The following is a 14,892-nucleotide window of genomic DNA, read 5'->3' on the forward strand; positions in this document are numbered from 1 at the left end:
GCTCACCCAGCTCTGGCATCTCGCCGACGAGGGCGCGGAGGCGCCGCGAAGGGCCGTGACCTGTAGTCGGAGGCGGAGCCGGGACCGGAGCCCGGGGTCCGAAGCCTCGGTCCAGCGTCATCTTTCCACGCGACATCCCAGACGTGTCTGAGGCTGCTTCTGAGGGAGCGAGGGGGCTGCGGGACGGGACACGCGCGGTGGCGGGGCCCGGCTCTGCGTCCACCCGGGGCTCAGTCCTCCTGACCTCGGTGTGGTCCCGCTCCCCGCGGAGGGAACGGCCGCTCGAGGACGCCCCCGGGGGCCGTCTGAGGCCGCACGGAGGGTCCCAGCGCACTCCGCACGGAGAGGGTCCCAGGATGCTCCGCGCGAAGCCGGCGCGGTGCCGCCCGACGCCCGACGCACTTCCGGGCGCAACCGACGCTCTTGGCGGCCGAGGGCGGCCCGAGACCCAAAGCCGCCCGTGCGCACGTGGGATGGTGCGTCCCCCAGACCGACCTGAGGCAGAGCGTCGGGGGCTTGAAGGGCCCCTTCTTGTTCTCACTGGAAGCAGGACCCCGAGACTGGAGTGTGTACAGAGGCGGGCAGGCCGGGGGCCGGGGGTCCTGAGGCCCTGAGTCAGGAGCGATGAGTGAGCCCCCTCGGGGTCCAGCGCGGAAGGCGTGGGAGCCTGGGCTCAGGTGGGAGAAATCTGGGCACAGACGAAGGAGAAGAATCCCATGTTCCTATGGTTCTGTCAAAGGTGCTTCCTGTTTCCAGGCTCGAGTTAGTCTCCGTCTGGTTCACACCTAAGGGCTCAATGCTGAGGAGACTCTGTTGGGTTTTCAAGACCTCGGAATCTTGTAGGTGAAACAAAGTCGACAGGTAACAGGACTCCCAACTCATTCATGACGACAAGGACGTCATTCTGTTTCTCTAGGGAGAGAACGAGGGCTCAGAAGGAGGCCTGTCCTGTCAGAGTGGAGTCAGTAAGCTCCTCCGGAGAAGGCGGTGGCATCCCACTCCAGTACTCTTGCCTGGAAAATACCATGGGCGGAAAACCTGGTAGGCTACAGTCCATGGGGTCGAGAAGAGTAGGACAGGACTGAACGACCTCACTTTCACTTTTCACTTTCATGCATTGGAGAAGGAAATGGCAACCCACTCCAGTGTTCTTGCCTGGAGAATCCCAGGGACGGGGAGCCTGGTGGTCTGCCGTCTGTGGGGTCACACAGAGTCCGACACGACTGAAGCGACTTAGCAGTAGCAGTAGCAGTAAGCTCCTCAGAGCAGAGCCAAGTGGGAACAGAGCTGCTGGCATCCTATTTTCTCCTCAAAGAGAAGAGATGTGCTAACCCAGGGCCACATGCTCCCAGGCCTGCTCTACTGGAGGAGCACATGGGGAGCAGACTGGGGCCTTTTATGGCCCCAAAACTGAAGAAGAATTTTGAGATTCTTGTGACTGCTCTCTCTCCCTCCCTTCTTCCCTCCATTTCTATTTTCTGTCCTTTAAAGTAGCAACCATCCTTGCCTTGGACAATTGCTCTCACAGCCCATACATCCTCCAGAGATTTCACTCAGGGCCCATAATCAGAATTAGCCCACATTACTAGACCCAATGTGGATTTTTATCTCCCTCTAACTTTTCAAACAGAAATCTTGACATGAACTCAGTCATCTCCATTTTGACCCCACCAGAGTGGTAGACTTAATCCCAGGGTTGCAGAAGCACTGGGTGTTGGTGTTGTCATTAAAATTCCCTCCATTTCTTCACTGGACACAGTCATTTCTGACCACCCAAGGACATCTTGGCTGAAACTACTACTTGTGCTTCATGCATGAGTTGAAATTCTTCATCAAGCCCTGGAAGAAAAATCAAAGGTTTTTACAGAAGAAATCACACATAAAGAAAAAAAGATGGAAGTATCTATTTGAAAAACAGCAACTGTCTTTAAAAACTGTTTTTGAAAAATCTTGTTTCGTTTTTGGAGATTGAGGAAGTTGATCTTTGACAGGAGAAAGAAGGGATAAAAGAAACAAGAAAACAGGGGAAATGGATAGAAACAAGTTAATTTTTGCATTGTCATAACCAAGAAAGAGTTTGCAGCATAAAAGACATTTACCAGAGGATAACCACTAGACATGATTTTGACCTTGTTTGGCCAGTTTCCTCTTCTGTAAAGTAAGGAAGTTGGCTTCGAGGATCTCTGACAGTTCCAGCCATTGTGTCAATGCCTTTCATTGAGAGCAGAAAGGAAGAATCCTACACTTCAGAATCAAGGAAGTTAATGATAATTCTTACAGACCTATAATTTTAGAACTGCAAAACCAGTGAGAAGTAACCACAAAAAATCTAAATGAATAAGAGTTCAACTTGTGGCCTAGTGATGCATTATTATCCCAAATCCACAGCTTTTCTAATGCAGACAGTAGCAGTTATAAAATGTAATGAAAGAAGAATGTGGCTCAAAAAGAAAGAAAAACCATGAAATATCTAGGAGTCAATTTACAAAAACACTCTGAAGGACCCTGAAAGAAGCTTACTGAAGGACACAAAAGGTACTAAGAGGAGGCGAAAACATCTAAAGGGAAATCTAGTTCTTAGATTCAATCACCCACATATCATTTTCTTTTCTTTAGTAAAACCTGTAATTTCAATGAAGTGGTAGCATTGTGTTTAACTTGATGGAATGATTTAAATGTTATTTGGTAATAGAGAATCACTGAGCGTAGCTATGGACTCTAAAAGAGACTGAAGAGGGAGATTTGATTATCTTGAACTTGAGGAGCTGTGTCATTAATAACTCAGATTACATAGTGCTGCCTCTGGTAGAGACAAACAGAAGAGCAGAAGGAAGAGAACCGTCTCTGACCAGGACTAGGTAGGTGTCAGGCAGGCTGTGTGGTTTAGGTGCTCTGATGGGTGTACAGAATGTGTCCCCCCATCCTCCCCCGGACGGCCTGCTGTACTTGGATCACGAGGGTGGCCCTGATCATTTTCAATTCCTTCTAACCATGTATGAGCTTGTTTCTCTTTTACGCAAGACTCGGTTTCCAAAGAGGACAGAGACATGAGCTTAGACATGAGCCTTCCATATGAGACACGTGGGAGTGAGGGCATGTCTGTGGGCTCAGGAAATTCATAGTTCTGGATGGTGCAAGAAACAGTTCTCAGGTCACTGCTGGTGAAGGAGGAAACAGACAGAGCTGGACTCCACCTTAGGCCAGGCTGCGAACATTAGGCTACATGCATGGTCACCCTCCCAGTGGACTCTGAACTTTGTGCCCAGTGTCTGTAGAAATGGCATACCAATGGAAAACCAGACCCCCGCCCCCCCCCGGATAAAAGAGCCTCAGGACTTGGACTCTCTGTTGCCTAAAAGAATATGCTAATTATCTCTGTAACAGAACAAAGTCATACATTCCATTATGTTTATTGGGATATGACCACAGGCCTATTGATAAATGTCCACTGTTTAGCTATCTAGGCTTATGACACATGAATCATGGGTTAACTTTGATCGTATCTCTCTTTTACTCTGTCCAGACTAGTTTCAAGGAATTTGGGGAGATGGGTTTGAGCAAGTACACTTAGGGTATATAAGGTTTTCACAAAAACTGGTCAGGGTCCTTGGCTAAGAGGAGACTCTGCCTTGGGCCCACGGTGTAATAAATTGCACTCCACTATCTGCATTGTCCTTCTGAGTGAGTTTGTGTCCCAGAACATGTGGCTACCACACTGGGGACTTGTCTGTCACAGCTTTTCAGAAGAGCCTCTATTCTAGGGTTGATTAAGGATGAAACTGATTGGGAATACAGATAGAATTAGGTAAATATACAAACAAATATCTTTAAGGAAATTAAACATGAGCAAAATTAATCACTGAGGGTACCTATAAATTTCAGCTATTAGATGAGCAAGCACAAATCCAGAAACAAGCCAGAAACAATTTTTGCAACACATATAAGAAAGGATTAATGATTTTAAACATACACGGGATTCTTAGAAGTCAGCAAGGAAAGATGAATAGAAAAATAGAAAAATGGGTAAAGTGTAAGAGACAAAAATGACCAGTGAACATTCAAAAAATGTTCAAAGTCAGAAACAATTTTTAAAAGATATATTAAAATAAAAAAGGAATATTTTTCACTCATTTAATTTGCAAAAATTGAAACAATTCATAAAAACCAATATTAATGAGAATATTGAATGTCAAATATACTTTTTCACATTGTCAGTAAGAAGATGAATGGTACAACAGTTTCTAGCATGGGCAATTGGGCAAAACCCTTTAAAATTTGAACACTACATATATATTGAGATTCCACTTGTAGGAATTCATACAAAAGTAAGTGTTACATACATTTCTCAAGATATATGTGTAGTCATATAAATATATGAGGCAAATTTATTTGAATAGATATTAAAAATTTTCCTAGATAATATTTAAGTGGTAAAAACACACATTGGCATTGGTTGTGAAATAAGATGCTGTATTTTAAATTAAAAAGAAATATTTACACAATTTCATTTGCAAAGGAAAAGAGCTGAAATACTCTGAATTGTAGGTAGTGATTATACCTGAAGTGTGGGGCTATGGGTTTTTATTAAATCTTCCATTTTTGCATTTCTTTTTGACCTGAAATTTTGTTTTTTTAAGTTGAAATTTTCTGATATGTATTATTTTTTATAATCAGAAAGACTATGATAGATTTAAATGGAAGTAAGCACTGAAATTCAATTCCAGAAATAATTAGGCATATTTCTCCACTGATTTTTAATCAATATGAACTCTTTCTTCCGTTAACATGGATTCTCCAGGAAGGTTATAACCCACCACCATTCTGGATCTTCCTTTCAAGTAGCCCTAAAGATCCAATCAACTGAGCTCTAAATCTTTTCTAATGAACCTCCTCACCCAGGAGGAGCTGGCCTTACCCTCCTTTTGTAACAGCTGGACTTCCGCCCTACCATTGGCTTTGGATGCTCCAGCTTCTGCCTCATGAGGACACTGCCTCCATAGATGTGGGCACAAGAGGGCCTCAACCCCAGATCTGAAACCCCAGGTCTGAGCGAATCCAAGGCGAGCGACAGCTGGGGCTCAGGGAGCAAGAAAGGACGGAGCAGTCACACTCCTCCTCCCGAGGCAGGTGCAGGGCCCCGGGGTAGGAGGTTGTGTTTGCTTTGGTTCTGGAGGCCCTGAGCTCCTCGGACTTCTGACTGTGTCCTTGATTCTTCCCACCAGGCCTCCCGGGACCTCAGTTCCAGGACAATGAGGCTCCTCTGTGTCTTCCTCACCGCTCTCTCGATCCTCTTCCAGGTACTGCCCGGTAAATACCTGCCACAATGCCCTTTCTTATCATTACTTGGTTTTTCCATCCCTGAGTCAACCATCATCAGAAAGTAAAGCGTGACAGAGCTACTAGTAGGTCACTTTCACACCCAAAATTAGGCATCGAGTGATGAGAGAATTCTTCCAAAGCATGTTGTTGTGTCTTCATGACTTTAAATGTCTTGTTGGTGGTAACCTTCTCCCTCTTCTCCTTTCCCTGCAATGAGCTGGATGATTTGTGAACTAAGTCAGTTGAATCACTTGGTTGGTATAACCCAGTATGAGACAAACTTCCTTTATTCAGCCCCAGACTGGAGACCTCTTGCCACACATCAGGGTATGACCTTGAGTTCCACTGGACAAGGCCTCCATCTGACAAGCCTGTGAGAGCTGGGTGGGTTTTGCATGATGGGGAGGTGGGGTCACTGGTGAGGCACAGAGGGCAGTGGTTACTGACCCTGTGGTTAACACCCAGGTGTTCCTGTGGCTGGAAGGAGATATATATATACATATATACATATATATATATATATATATGTATATATATATATTATATATATATTTTTTGGCTGCGCTGGGTCTTCGTTGCTGCGTGGGCTTTCCCCTAGTTTTGGAGAGTGCAGGCTACTCTCCAGTTGCAGGGCACAGGTTTCTCATTGCAGGGGCTTCTCACTGTGAAGCCGGGCTCCGGAGCACAGGCTCACAGTGGTGTCTCAGGCGCTTAGTTGCTCCCACATGTGGGATCTTCTCGAACCAGGTTCATCAGCAACACTGACATCTTACGTCAGAGCAGAGGGTGAGGGATACGAGGGGGATGTTTGCTATTGGTGTTTAGCTGGGAAAGAAGGGGATCCCAGTCAGGTGGTGAGACCCCCAGATTTCCTCATGGGACTTCCATGAGGCTTCATATAAATGTCTTTTCCTTTTCCAGATAGCACTAGGGCGCTCAATTTTGAAAGACCCTGCTATCTTCGGGGTGGAATCTGCCTGAAGCAAGGGACGCCGAGCTGTGAGCCCTTCAGAGGACCTTGCCGGGCATTCACCGTTTGCTGCAAAATAAAGCCGAGCTGATGGAGGCAGCCCAGCTGAGGAACCCAGGGAGAGACCCAGAGCAATCTCCTCTTGTGCTAATAAAAGCAGACAGTTCTCACATCTACACAATCAACTATTTTATCATTAGGACTGATTAAAGTTGTTTTCAGGGTAGGCAGGGTAGGCAATGGGAGGGAAACAGTTATAAGAATTAAATTTATATTATGCTTTAAATGTTGCAAAGTGTTTCATTCACAGAGCAAATGTGACCCTTAGGCCACTTTGGCCCGAGGCTGGAGTCCTGAGAGAGGTGCGCTCATTTGGTGTCTTCCTTGTTCACTTGTTTTGTCCAAGGCATGGCCCCTGCTGTAGTTTGCTGAGTAGGCCGCCTCTCCATATGGGTGTCACTCTCCTCCCTCTGGGGAGGGAGCAGGTCTTGACAGGACCACAGCTTTCTGCAGTTTACAGAGCAGGTTTAGGGCGGGAGGACGGAGACAGGATGCAAGGTGCCCAGGAAGCAGGGGACAAAGAGGACAAGAGACACAAGTGTTTTTCCAAAACCTGAACAATCTCACGGGAAAGAAAGAGTGTGACTGGCATTGCGGCGATGTGACGAGGACCAGTTCTATAACTGGGTCCCAATCAGTGAATAATTAAAGATAATTCAGAGCAGGCTTGCAGATGAACAATGGGCAATGACCAGTGTACATCCGTGTCTGTAAAGATATCCAGAAACAGATACAAATGTAGTTTCTCCAACTGTTCTCCCTGTATGGTCTGCCGGCCGAGGTCATCACAGAACTTTGAGTATGCCTTGTGTCTGCGATGTTGGCCCACTGTATGCTCTATCAGAACAGCTTATCTTCCATTACTGGAACGGGCTTCTAATTTTTCCATAAAACAAATAATGCATACTGACTCTTTACAAAATATCCTGAGTCTAAAAATTATATTTAACACCCCATTATAATCCAGTTCATGCTTCCTTTAAAGCATAAAATAGTTTTTCTCCAAATAGATCATCAATCAGCTCTGCATGATTTATTAAAGGAACAGCTCGCTTCCCCTCCTCCCCCTGCCCCTGCCACTCATGTAAAGGTCACTTTTTATCATAAACTAGCTGTCAGTGTCTGCATAGTCTGTTTGTGACTGCTGTTTTTTGTCTCAGGGATTCTTTTTTAATTCCTCTGCCAATGCCACGTATTTTGAGCCTAGCCATCATCATAGATTGTAGAACTGGTAGTGAAAGTCACCATGTTGCTCTTTATAAACAATTTTATATATTCTTGCACACATTTTCCTTTTACAAGGAATTTTAAAGCCAACACATTAATATAAACATCTTTATTTTTAAATCCTAATTTCTAGATTATCACTAGTCTATGAAAAGTCATGAGCCAATTTATCAGTTCTAAAAATGTATAATAATTTTCACTTGATTCTAATACCTAATCCTTGAGGAAGGACATCCTGCAATAATCAAGAATTCAGAATCTGGAGTTAGATTCCTGAATCCAACTTTGATTTCACCACAAACTTGAACACCACACTGAATATCTCTAGTCTTGTTTTTCCTCATGGATACCATTAGGGATGATATTAGAATCTGTGTAAGGTAAGACTAATTTTTTTTTCTGGTTGTATGAAGACCATCACAATCACCTTCAATACACTTCACTTGATTCTGACTAATTACATAAATGTAGGATGAGTAATCAGCCATCATCTTGGGGTGAGAGGGAAAGTATGAGAATCCTTGAGTCAGTCACTCTGAAGACTTTTTTTTTTTTACAGAAAATGCTTCATTCAGAATAAGGGGGATCATTTCTTATGAGAAGCCCAAGATTTTCTGGGTGAGAAAGAAAATGAAATCCCACACTCAGCCTCTGAGACTCTAAGTTAGGAATGGCTCAGCCAAAGCCCGGGGACAGAGGAGAGAAACAGCAGGTTAAGGAAAACCAGGAGGAGGGTGCCTGGATGTCTGTTAGCATCACTGATGCCATCCTGGGCTCGTGCAGCTCCCGCCGTCCTGCTGACCCTGCCCGGAACTGGACCGTGCGGTGCATCACATCTCTGTCATCAGGGTCTTGTAGTTAATAGATATTGTTTAATAACCATTAGGACCAGGCAGTCTCTATGCTCTGTTAGTCCCCAAACGATGATGAAAACCTTTCCTGGCGTATTCCCATGTGACCAGTTACCCTTTCACAAATCTTAACTTAGGAAAACACATTCCTATTTTCAACCTCCAACCATACACCAGGTTAGTGATAGAATGGTCCCAGTGTCTCCTTGGAGGGTGGAGTGAGCTGTGAATGATTTGGAGTCCTGCTCTGTAAGTAAGGTGCTCCCTGCCCCCCACCCGGTAATCAACTTACTCATTGATTATACTCAGTGACCTCATTTTTTGGTCTCAAGATGCCTGGTCAGATTGGTGAGCTGTTTTCATTCCTTCCATCCTCCAACGGGGCTCCGAAGCCCCTCCCTCAAGACAGAAGAGCTGAATGTACGGGACAGCTGAGGGGACACTCCAGCTACCTGGATTTGGGGGAGCAGAGTGGTTGGTGTGGGTGAGCACCAGGAGGGGCTGCAGTGTCCCTGAGAGCCAGCGCCTGGCCCCCTGCAGGGAGTCCGCCATGGTCTTTTGCTGCCATGCTCTGCTTTGTGCTCACCCACCTTCCTTCTCTGTCTCTCCCTCACTCTCGTCTCCCTCCAGTGGTAAATACACTCATCTGAACAATGATTCCTCTCCTAGCTCTCACTGCTCAGGGCTCCCCATGCTTCCCAGGGTGTTAGCTCACAACACCTGACAGATAATGAGCTAAGCGAGCAGGGGCTGGATGGATACAGTAGCTCCCCCGATGCTCATCCCCAGACTCCGTCCTCTGTCTGCTTCTGGTCAACAAGCCGCTCTCTGCTGTGGGCCCACTGGGCACAATCATCGCTTCTGTGGCCTCACTCAGATGAGTGACCCCAAGTTAGTTTCCTCACTGGGCTAACTTTCAATCAGAGAGAAGGGGACTGGGCTTTTGGGAAGAATGAAGAGAGAGCCACAGAAATGCTTGTGGGAGATTCTCGGCGCAGCGCTTGTACACCGTGGGTCCCAGCGATGGGCAGTACAGGGGTCAGAACTCCTGGGTCACAGCTGCTGTGATGAAGCCCAGGGTGGCATGGGTGGGCATCAGGACAGCCTCCATGATGTGGCACAGGGCTGGGGGTGCAAGGACCCGTGATGAGCAAGCTCCCTGCTAGAGGCTGAGTGCTAGCACCTTCCCTCCAGCCTGTGGGAAAATGGGCAGTTCAAGAAAGTGGAAACAAGGTTGACGTTCCTGAGTGGGCAGAGCAGGGAATGTGAGCCTGCTGCCAGCCCTGGCATTGACCCCACAGGGCGTTGACCCCTCAGCAAGCTGAGGCCAATGAGAGCCAGCCCTCTGACCACTCAACCTGGTTTCCCAAGTTGGTGACCTCTACAAATGACTCAGAGTGGACAGGCTGGACTTAGAGGGTCCTTTTCGGGCCCTTGCTTATCTCCCTGGGAGAAGGCAATGGCACTCCACTCCAGTACTCTTGCCTGGAAAATCCCATGAACGGAGGAGCCTGGTAGGCTGCAGTCCATGGGGTCGCTGGGAGTCGGACACGACTGAGCAACTTCACTTTCACTTTTTACTTTCATGCATTGGAGAAGGAAATGCAACCCACTCCAGTGTTCTTGCCTGAGAATCCCAGGGACAGGGGAGCCTGGTGGTCTGCCGTCTATGGGGTCGCACAGAGTCGGACACGACTGAAGCGACTTAGCAGCAGCAACAGCAGCTTATCTCCCCCACCTCCTAAGAGGCAGGAAAAGCCACCATTTTTATTTTTTAAATTTTTGGCTGCATTGAGTCTTTGCTGCTGTGCCCAGGCTTTCTCTAGTTGTGGTGACTGTGGGGTTCCTCTCTAGTTGTGGTGACCGGGGGCTCCTCTCTAGTTGTGGTGACTGGGGGCTCCTCTCTAGCTGTGGTCCTCAGGCTTCCCTTGTTGCGGGTCCTGGACTCTAGATCGCAGGCTCAGCCGTTTGGCACATGGGGCTTGGGTGTCCCGGGGCATATGGGATCTTCCAGGACCAGGGATCAAACCCGTGTCCCCTGCGCTGGCAGGTGGACTCCCAGCCACTGGGCCACAGAGAAGTCCAAAGCCAACCTTAGTCCTGGTTTGGAACCATGCAGGCTATTCCTTTTTCTCTTTTAGAAACCTCTCTCCCCTCAGCTGGTGCCCTGATCATTCTAGGCCCTTGGGGCCATTCTAGGTCCTAGGTCCATTCAGGGTCTTAATGTTTAAATCTTTAATCTTAATTGTAAGACTTATCTGAGAAACCCTGAAAGCAGGGGTATGTTCTTAGCCTGGGAATGGTGAGTGACTTTCAGAGCATTGCTGACACTTTTCAACCGCGTGGCATACTGTGTGAGTACGTTTACACATTTTAGTAAGTATCTGAGGGCTGCGTTGCCATCTTATTTTTGGTGGGATCCCTTTCCAAGAGGATAAAAACATAAACTTATGAAATTTTAATGTGTTTCCGACAGACATTATCTGAGAACTCCACAATGGCCCATCTCAGAGGGCACAATGGCAGGCTGTAAATGTCGGCCCAAGAGAGATGTTTAAAGTCTCTGATCCCAGCTTCCAAGTTGCAGCATAAAATTTCTGTTTATAACAAACTCTTGAAATCTGGCCTTGTCCTTCAGCTTAACAAGCAAGTAAATAGAAGGGGCAAAGTGAGGGAAAAGCAGTGCATAAGACAGAATACTTTCCTGACAGTATATTTTGGGGATTCCTGGTTGGACTGAATTATTTCCTCCCCTGGACACTGATCTCAAGACTTTCTTCCAAAAACAGACATTTTTGTTCTTTCTGCAGGTTGTGGACACAGTAGTAGAATGCTAAACTTGTGTGACTGAAATAAATTGTCTTATTCCCACGCCAGGGGTGTGCCCTGGTAGGAGCTTCTGCTGTTTAAGGAGGAACTGAAGGACTCATGTTTGATGGAACTTCCTGAATTAAGTGAACTGAAGAATTCACATTTAATGGATCATCCCTGAATTATTGGAAAGCTAAAGCCTCATTCTATCATTTTCTTTATTCATTGACTCTTCTGTCAACATCTATTGAACACCTACTATGTGCTAGAAACTGTACTGGTAGCTGAGGCCATGGGAACAAAGTCTATCCTCTTACTCAAGTTGGGTGAATGAAGGATGTCTTCGCAGTGAAGGCCATGTGTGAGCTGAGACTGTAAAAAGCGAATACAAATCAGGCAGGGAAAGTCGGAGGACAAGTAGCTGAAGTGAGTTCCAGTGTGAGGAGAACACAATACGCCAGAAAGACAACTGACGCTGTGTCAGGGGTTAGTTTGAGAACCAGGCTGAGATAAGATGAAATTCGAGAAAGTATGGCCAACGGGTGAAGGACTTGAGACATTAGAGAATTTGTCCTTCATCCTTTTAACAGAGAAACACGGAGAATTTTACATGAAGGTGTGACGAGGGATGGGAACATGGAGAGACTGGGAACTCAGAGGCCACTGAGATTGTCAGCAGCGACCACAGCTGCTTCAGAAAGCAGTTTGCTGTCTCTTGGGAAGTTAAGCACATGTTGACCACGTGGAAACCCATAAGCCAGGGGAAACACAGACGTCCTTCCACAAAGGGACACAAAACCTCCGTGACTTTTCATAGTATAACACACACACACACACACACACACACACACACACGCACACTCAAAGCTCTTTCCCCCAGTCCATACATTTGTAGACATATATTAACAGGTTGGCTTTCCTGGGGCTCAGTGCTAAAGACTGCCTGCCAATGCAGGAGACACAGGAGATGCGGGCTCAATCCCTGGGTCAGAACGATGTCCTAAAAAAGGAAAGGACAACCCACTCCAGTATTTTTGCCCGGAAAATCGCATGAATTGAGGAGCCTGGTGCCAGGCTCCTCAGTCCATGGCGTCACAGAAGAGTCGGACATGATTTAGCAACTAAACCCCACCACTAACAAAATTAGGCTGCGGGGAACATCCATTTCAGCAGTCACAGGAGCAGAGACTGAGAGTTAGGAAAGGCAAGGCCTGTCCAGCGTGAGTCAGCTAACGAGTGGTGTGACCAGACTTCCAGCCAACCTTCCCATCCAGTTCATGACCTCGTGCACTCAGAAAGACCCCACGGGACCCAAGTGAGCAGCGGCTCTTTTTAAACAGGACTCAGCGGTGGGGAGTGTCTCGTGCTGCTGTGGACGCTCCGATGCTGAAACTAGAGTCTGCAGCAGTGTTTCTTCCGACTCCGGCACTCTCCAGGCAGGATGACACACCCATGGGTGTTCTGATACCTGCAGGCACCACCCATTTTCTCACAGTCAAGGTTTTTCTTTTTTCCTTTCCCTATAAAGGAAGGGGAGGTGGAAAAGAAACAAATAAGTAAGGCATGTGTAACTAAAGCTACCAGAATTCATCTTGTACAGCAAGGAACTCCAAATTACAGTCCACAGGGACACAACTGGCACCCTCCTTGGTTTGGTGTGACCTACCAGCTTAGAATGTTTTCCCACACTTTTTTAAATTGTAGAAAAGTTGAGAAGGGGCCATAAATTGTTCTATAGGAAGGTGATCGTGTTCATTCATTTAAACAGGGTCTATGGGGCTTCCCTGATGGCTCAGTGGTAAAGAATCCGCCTGCCAGTGCAGGAGACATAGGAGGCGCAAGTTCGATCCCTGGGTCAGAAAGATCCCCTGGAGAAGCGAATGGCAACCCACTCCAGTATCCTTGCCTGGAGAATCCCATGGACAGAGGAGCCTTATGGGCGACAGTCCATGGGGTCGCAAAGAGTGGACCACAACTGAGTGACTAAACAACTGGACCTGCTTGGTTAATGAATTCTGAGCGGAACTGATGTTTCCCTTCAGGGCTGGGGCCTTTAATCGCCAGCACAAGAGTCCTGAGAGCACCTTGCTGGGACACAGGACCCGCAGCGCCCGCAGTGGTGGCTGACTCCTCGGGGGTGGGGGGTCTGATCAGAGCACGCGGGCCCTCCCGGGTTGGCATCATTTGAGCAAGAATTAACTTTGGCTCTTTTAAGATGCTAAGATCTGGAGGCCCTGTCACCATAGCACAGCTTGGAGCACGCTGTCACATGAGGAGGGTTGCAGGGAAAATGCAGGACACCCAGTTTAGCTTGGATTGCAGGTGAACAACAAATAACGTTGTAGGATAAGTGTGTCCCAAGTGATGCACAGATCACACTCAAGCTAAAGTATTTGTTGTTTATATATAAACAAATATATAAAATTATATATTTATATATATAAACATCGGAGAAGGCAATGGCAACCCACTCCAGTACTCTTGCCTGGAAAATCTCATGGACAGAGGAGCCTGGTAGGCTGCAGTCCATGGGGTATATAAACAAATATATAAATTTTTTGTTTATATAATTCAGTAAGTAAATTTGTTTTTTAAGATTGTTGAATGTTTAATAAAAATGTGGTCTTTGGAATCAAACCCACTTGGGCTTGTGTTAAAGTCCTCCCTATACACAACCGGCACAACTTTGAACAAATTACTGTATTTCTAAATCCCAGCTGTAAAACAGGGCTGAAAACACCTATCCCATAAATACTGCTATGAGGAATACATTTGGGATAAGACATTAAAAGTTTCAGTGTCTCAGTAAAGAGGAAGGGGTCAATATCATTTGCTATTACTATTAGTGTTGCTGTTAGTCACATGGAAATGATTTGTAAGCTGTAAAGTCTATCTATCACCATTACAATTTATGGACTTAGTACCAACTAGTTAAGGGCAATCGTGGGAGACTATTTTTCACTTTAAGCTTCTCTTTCCTTATTTGAAAAATGGAGCATATTGTATATGCATACTTCTTTCAGATATATTTTTCAGTTGTTATGTACTTCAGTATATCACTGAATGAGGAATCAGCCTGACTTTCCCTACTCCAGGCTTCAAGTTTGGAGCCAGCTGTAGCCGCCAGTTACCTGATATCGTCTGGATAAGACATATGAGTAAGAGGAAGAGAAGGTACAGGAGCCTCATGATGGAAGAGGAGCTTTCTGGATTCCAGGTCGACCCGGCAGTGTCTGATGGCACACCTGAATCGGGCAGGTGATCTGGGAAAGAGTTTGAAAAACAGGTAGCAAGAAAAGACTTGTATTCCAACTGGTGGTGGTACTGTGCTCAGTCTGGTTTGACTCTTTGCAGCCCTATGGAATGCAGCCCACTAGGTTCCTCTGTTTATGGAATCTTCCAGGCAAGAGTACTGGAGTGGGTTGCCATTTCCTACTCCAGGAGATCTTGCTGATCCAGGGATCAGATCTGCGTCTCTTGTGTTTCCTTACCACTGCGCCACCTGGGAAGTCCCTACTAGAGGTGTTCAGTTATGGCCTGGGAGTAATTTGAGGGTGTTTCATCTATGGACACAGGGTCACAGACCCAAGTGTCTGCTTTTTGTAAAGGAAGAGGTTTGCAGGAAGTCAGGGTTTCCACATTGATTCTCACTTC

The 14,892-nt window shown here is 46.5% G+C and overlaps 2 protein-coding genes across 2 annotated transcripts in view; both read right to left on the bottom strand.

Annotated features, from left to right (window-relative positions):
* DEFB1 (defensin beta 1) overlaps window positions 1-8,979 on the bottom strand; it is a 46,990-nt gene extending 38,011 nt beyond the window's left edge. The window contains exons 1-3 of the mRNA XM_060406914.1: window positions 8,880-8,979; window positions 829-912; window positions 7-672 (exon numbers count right to left, since the gene is read on the bottom strand). Of these exons, the coding sequence (XP_060262897.1) occupies window positions 7-672; window positions 829-912; window positions 8,880-8,979 (850 nt within the window). The remainder of the gene's footprint in view (window positions 1-6; window positions 673-828; window positions 913-8,879) is intronic.
* A 3,381-nt stretch (window positions 8,980-12,360) lies between these two features.
* Window positions 12,361-14,427, bottom strand: LOC121818080 (beta-defensin 33-like). The gene is made up of 2 exons (XM_042241473.2): window positions 14,370-14,427; window positions 12,361-12,758 (listed from the first exon to the last, which is right to left on the bottom strand). The coding sequence occupies exons 1-2, from the start codon at window positions 14,425-14,427 to the stop codon at window positions 12,631-12,633; spliced, it is 186 nt and encodes a 61-aa protein (XP_042097407.1). The 3' UTR covers window positions 12,361-12,630.
* Between the last annotated feature and the right edge of the window lie 465 nt (window positions 14,428-14,892).

This window comes from Ovis aries, chromosome 26 (genome assembly GCF_016772045.2).
Source record: "Ovis aries strain OAR_USU_Benz2616 breed Rambouillet chromosome 26, ARS-UI_Ramb_v3.0, whole genome shotgun sequence".
NCBI lineage: Eukaryota > Metazoa > Chordata > Mammalia > Artiodactyla > Bovidae > Ovis > Ovis aries.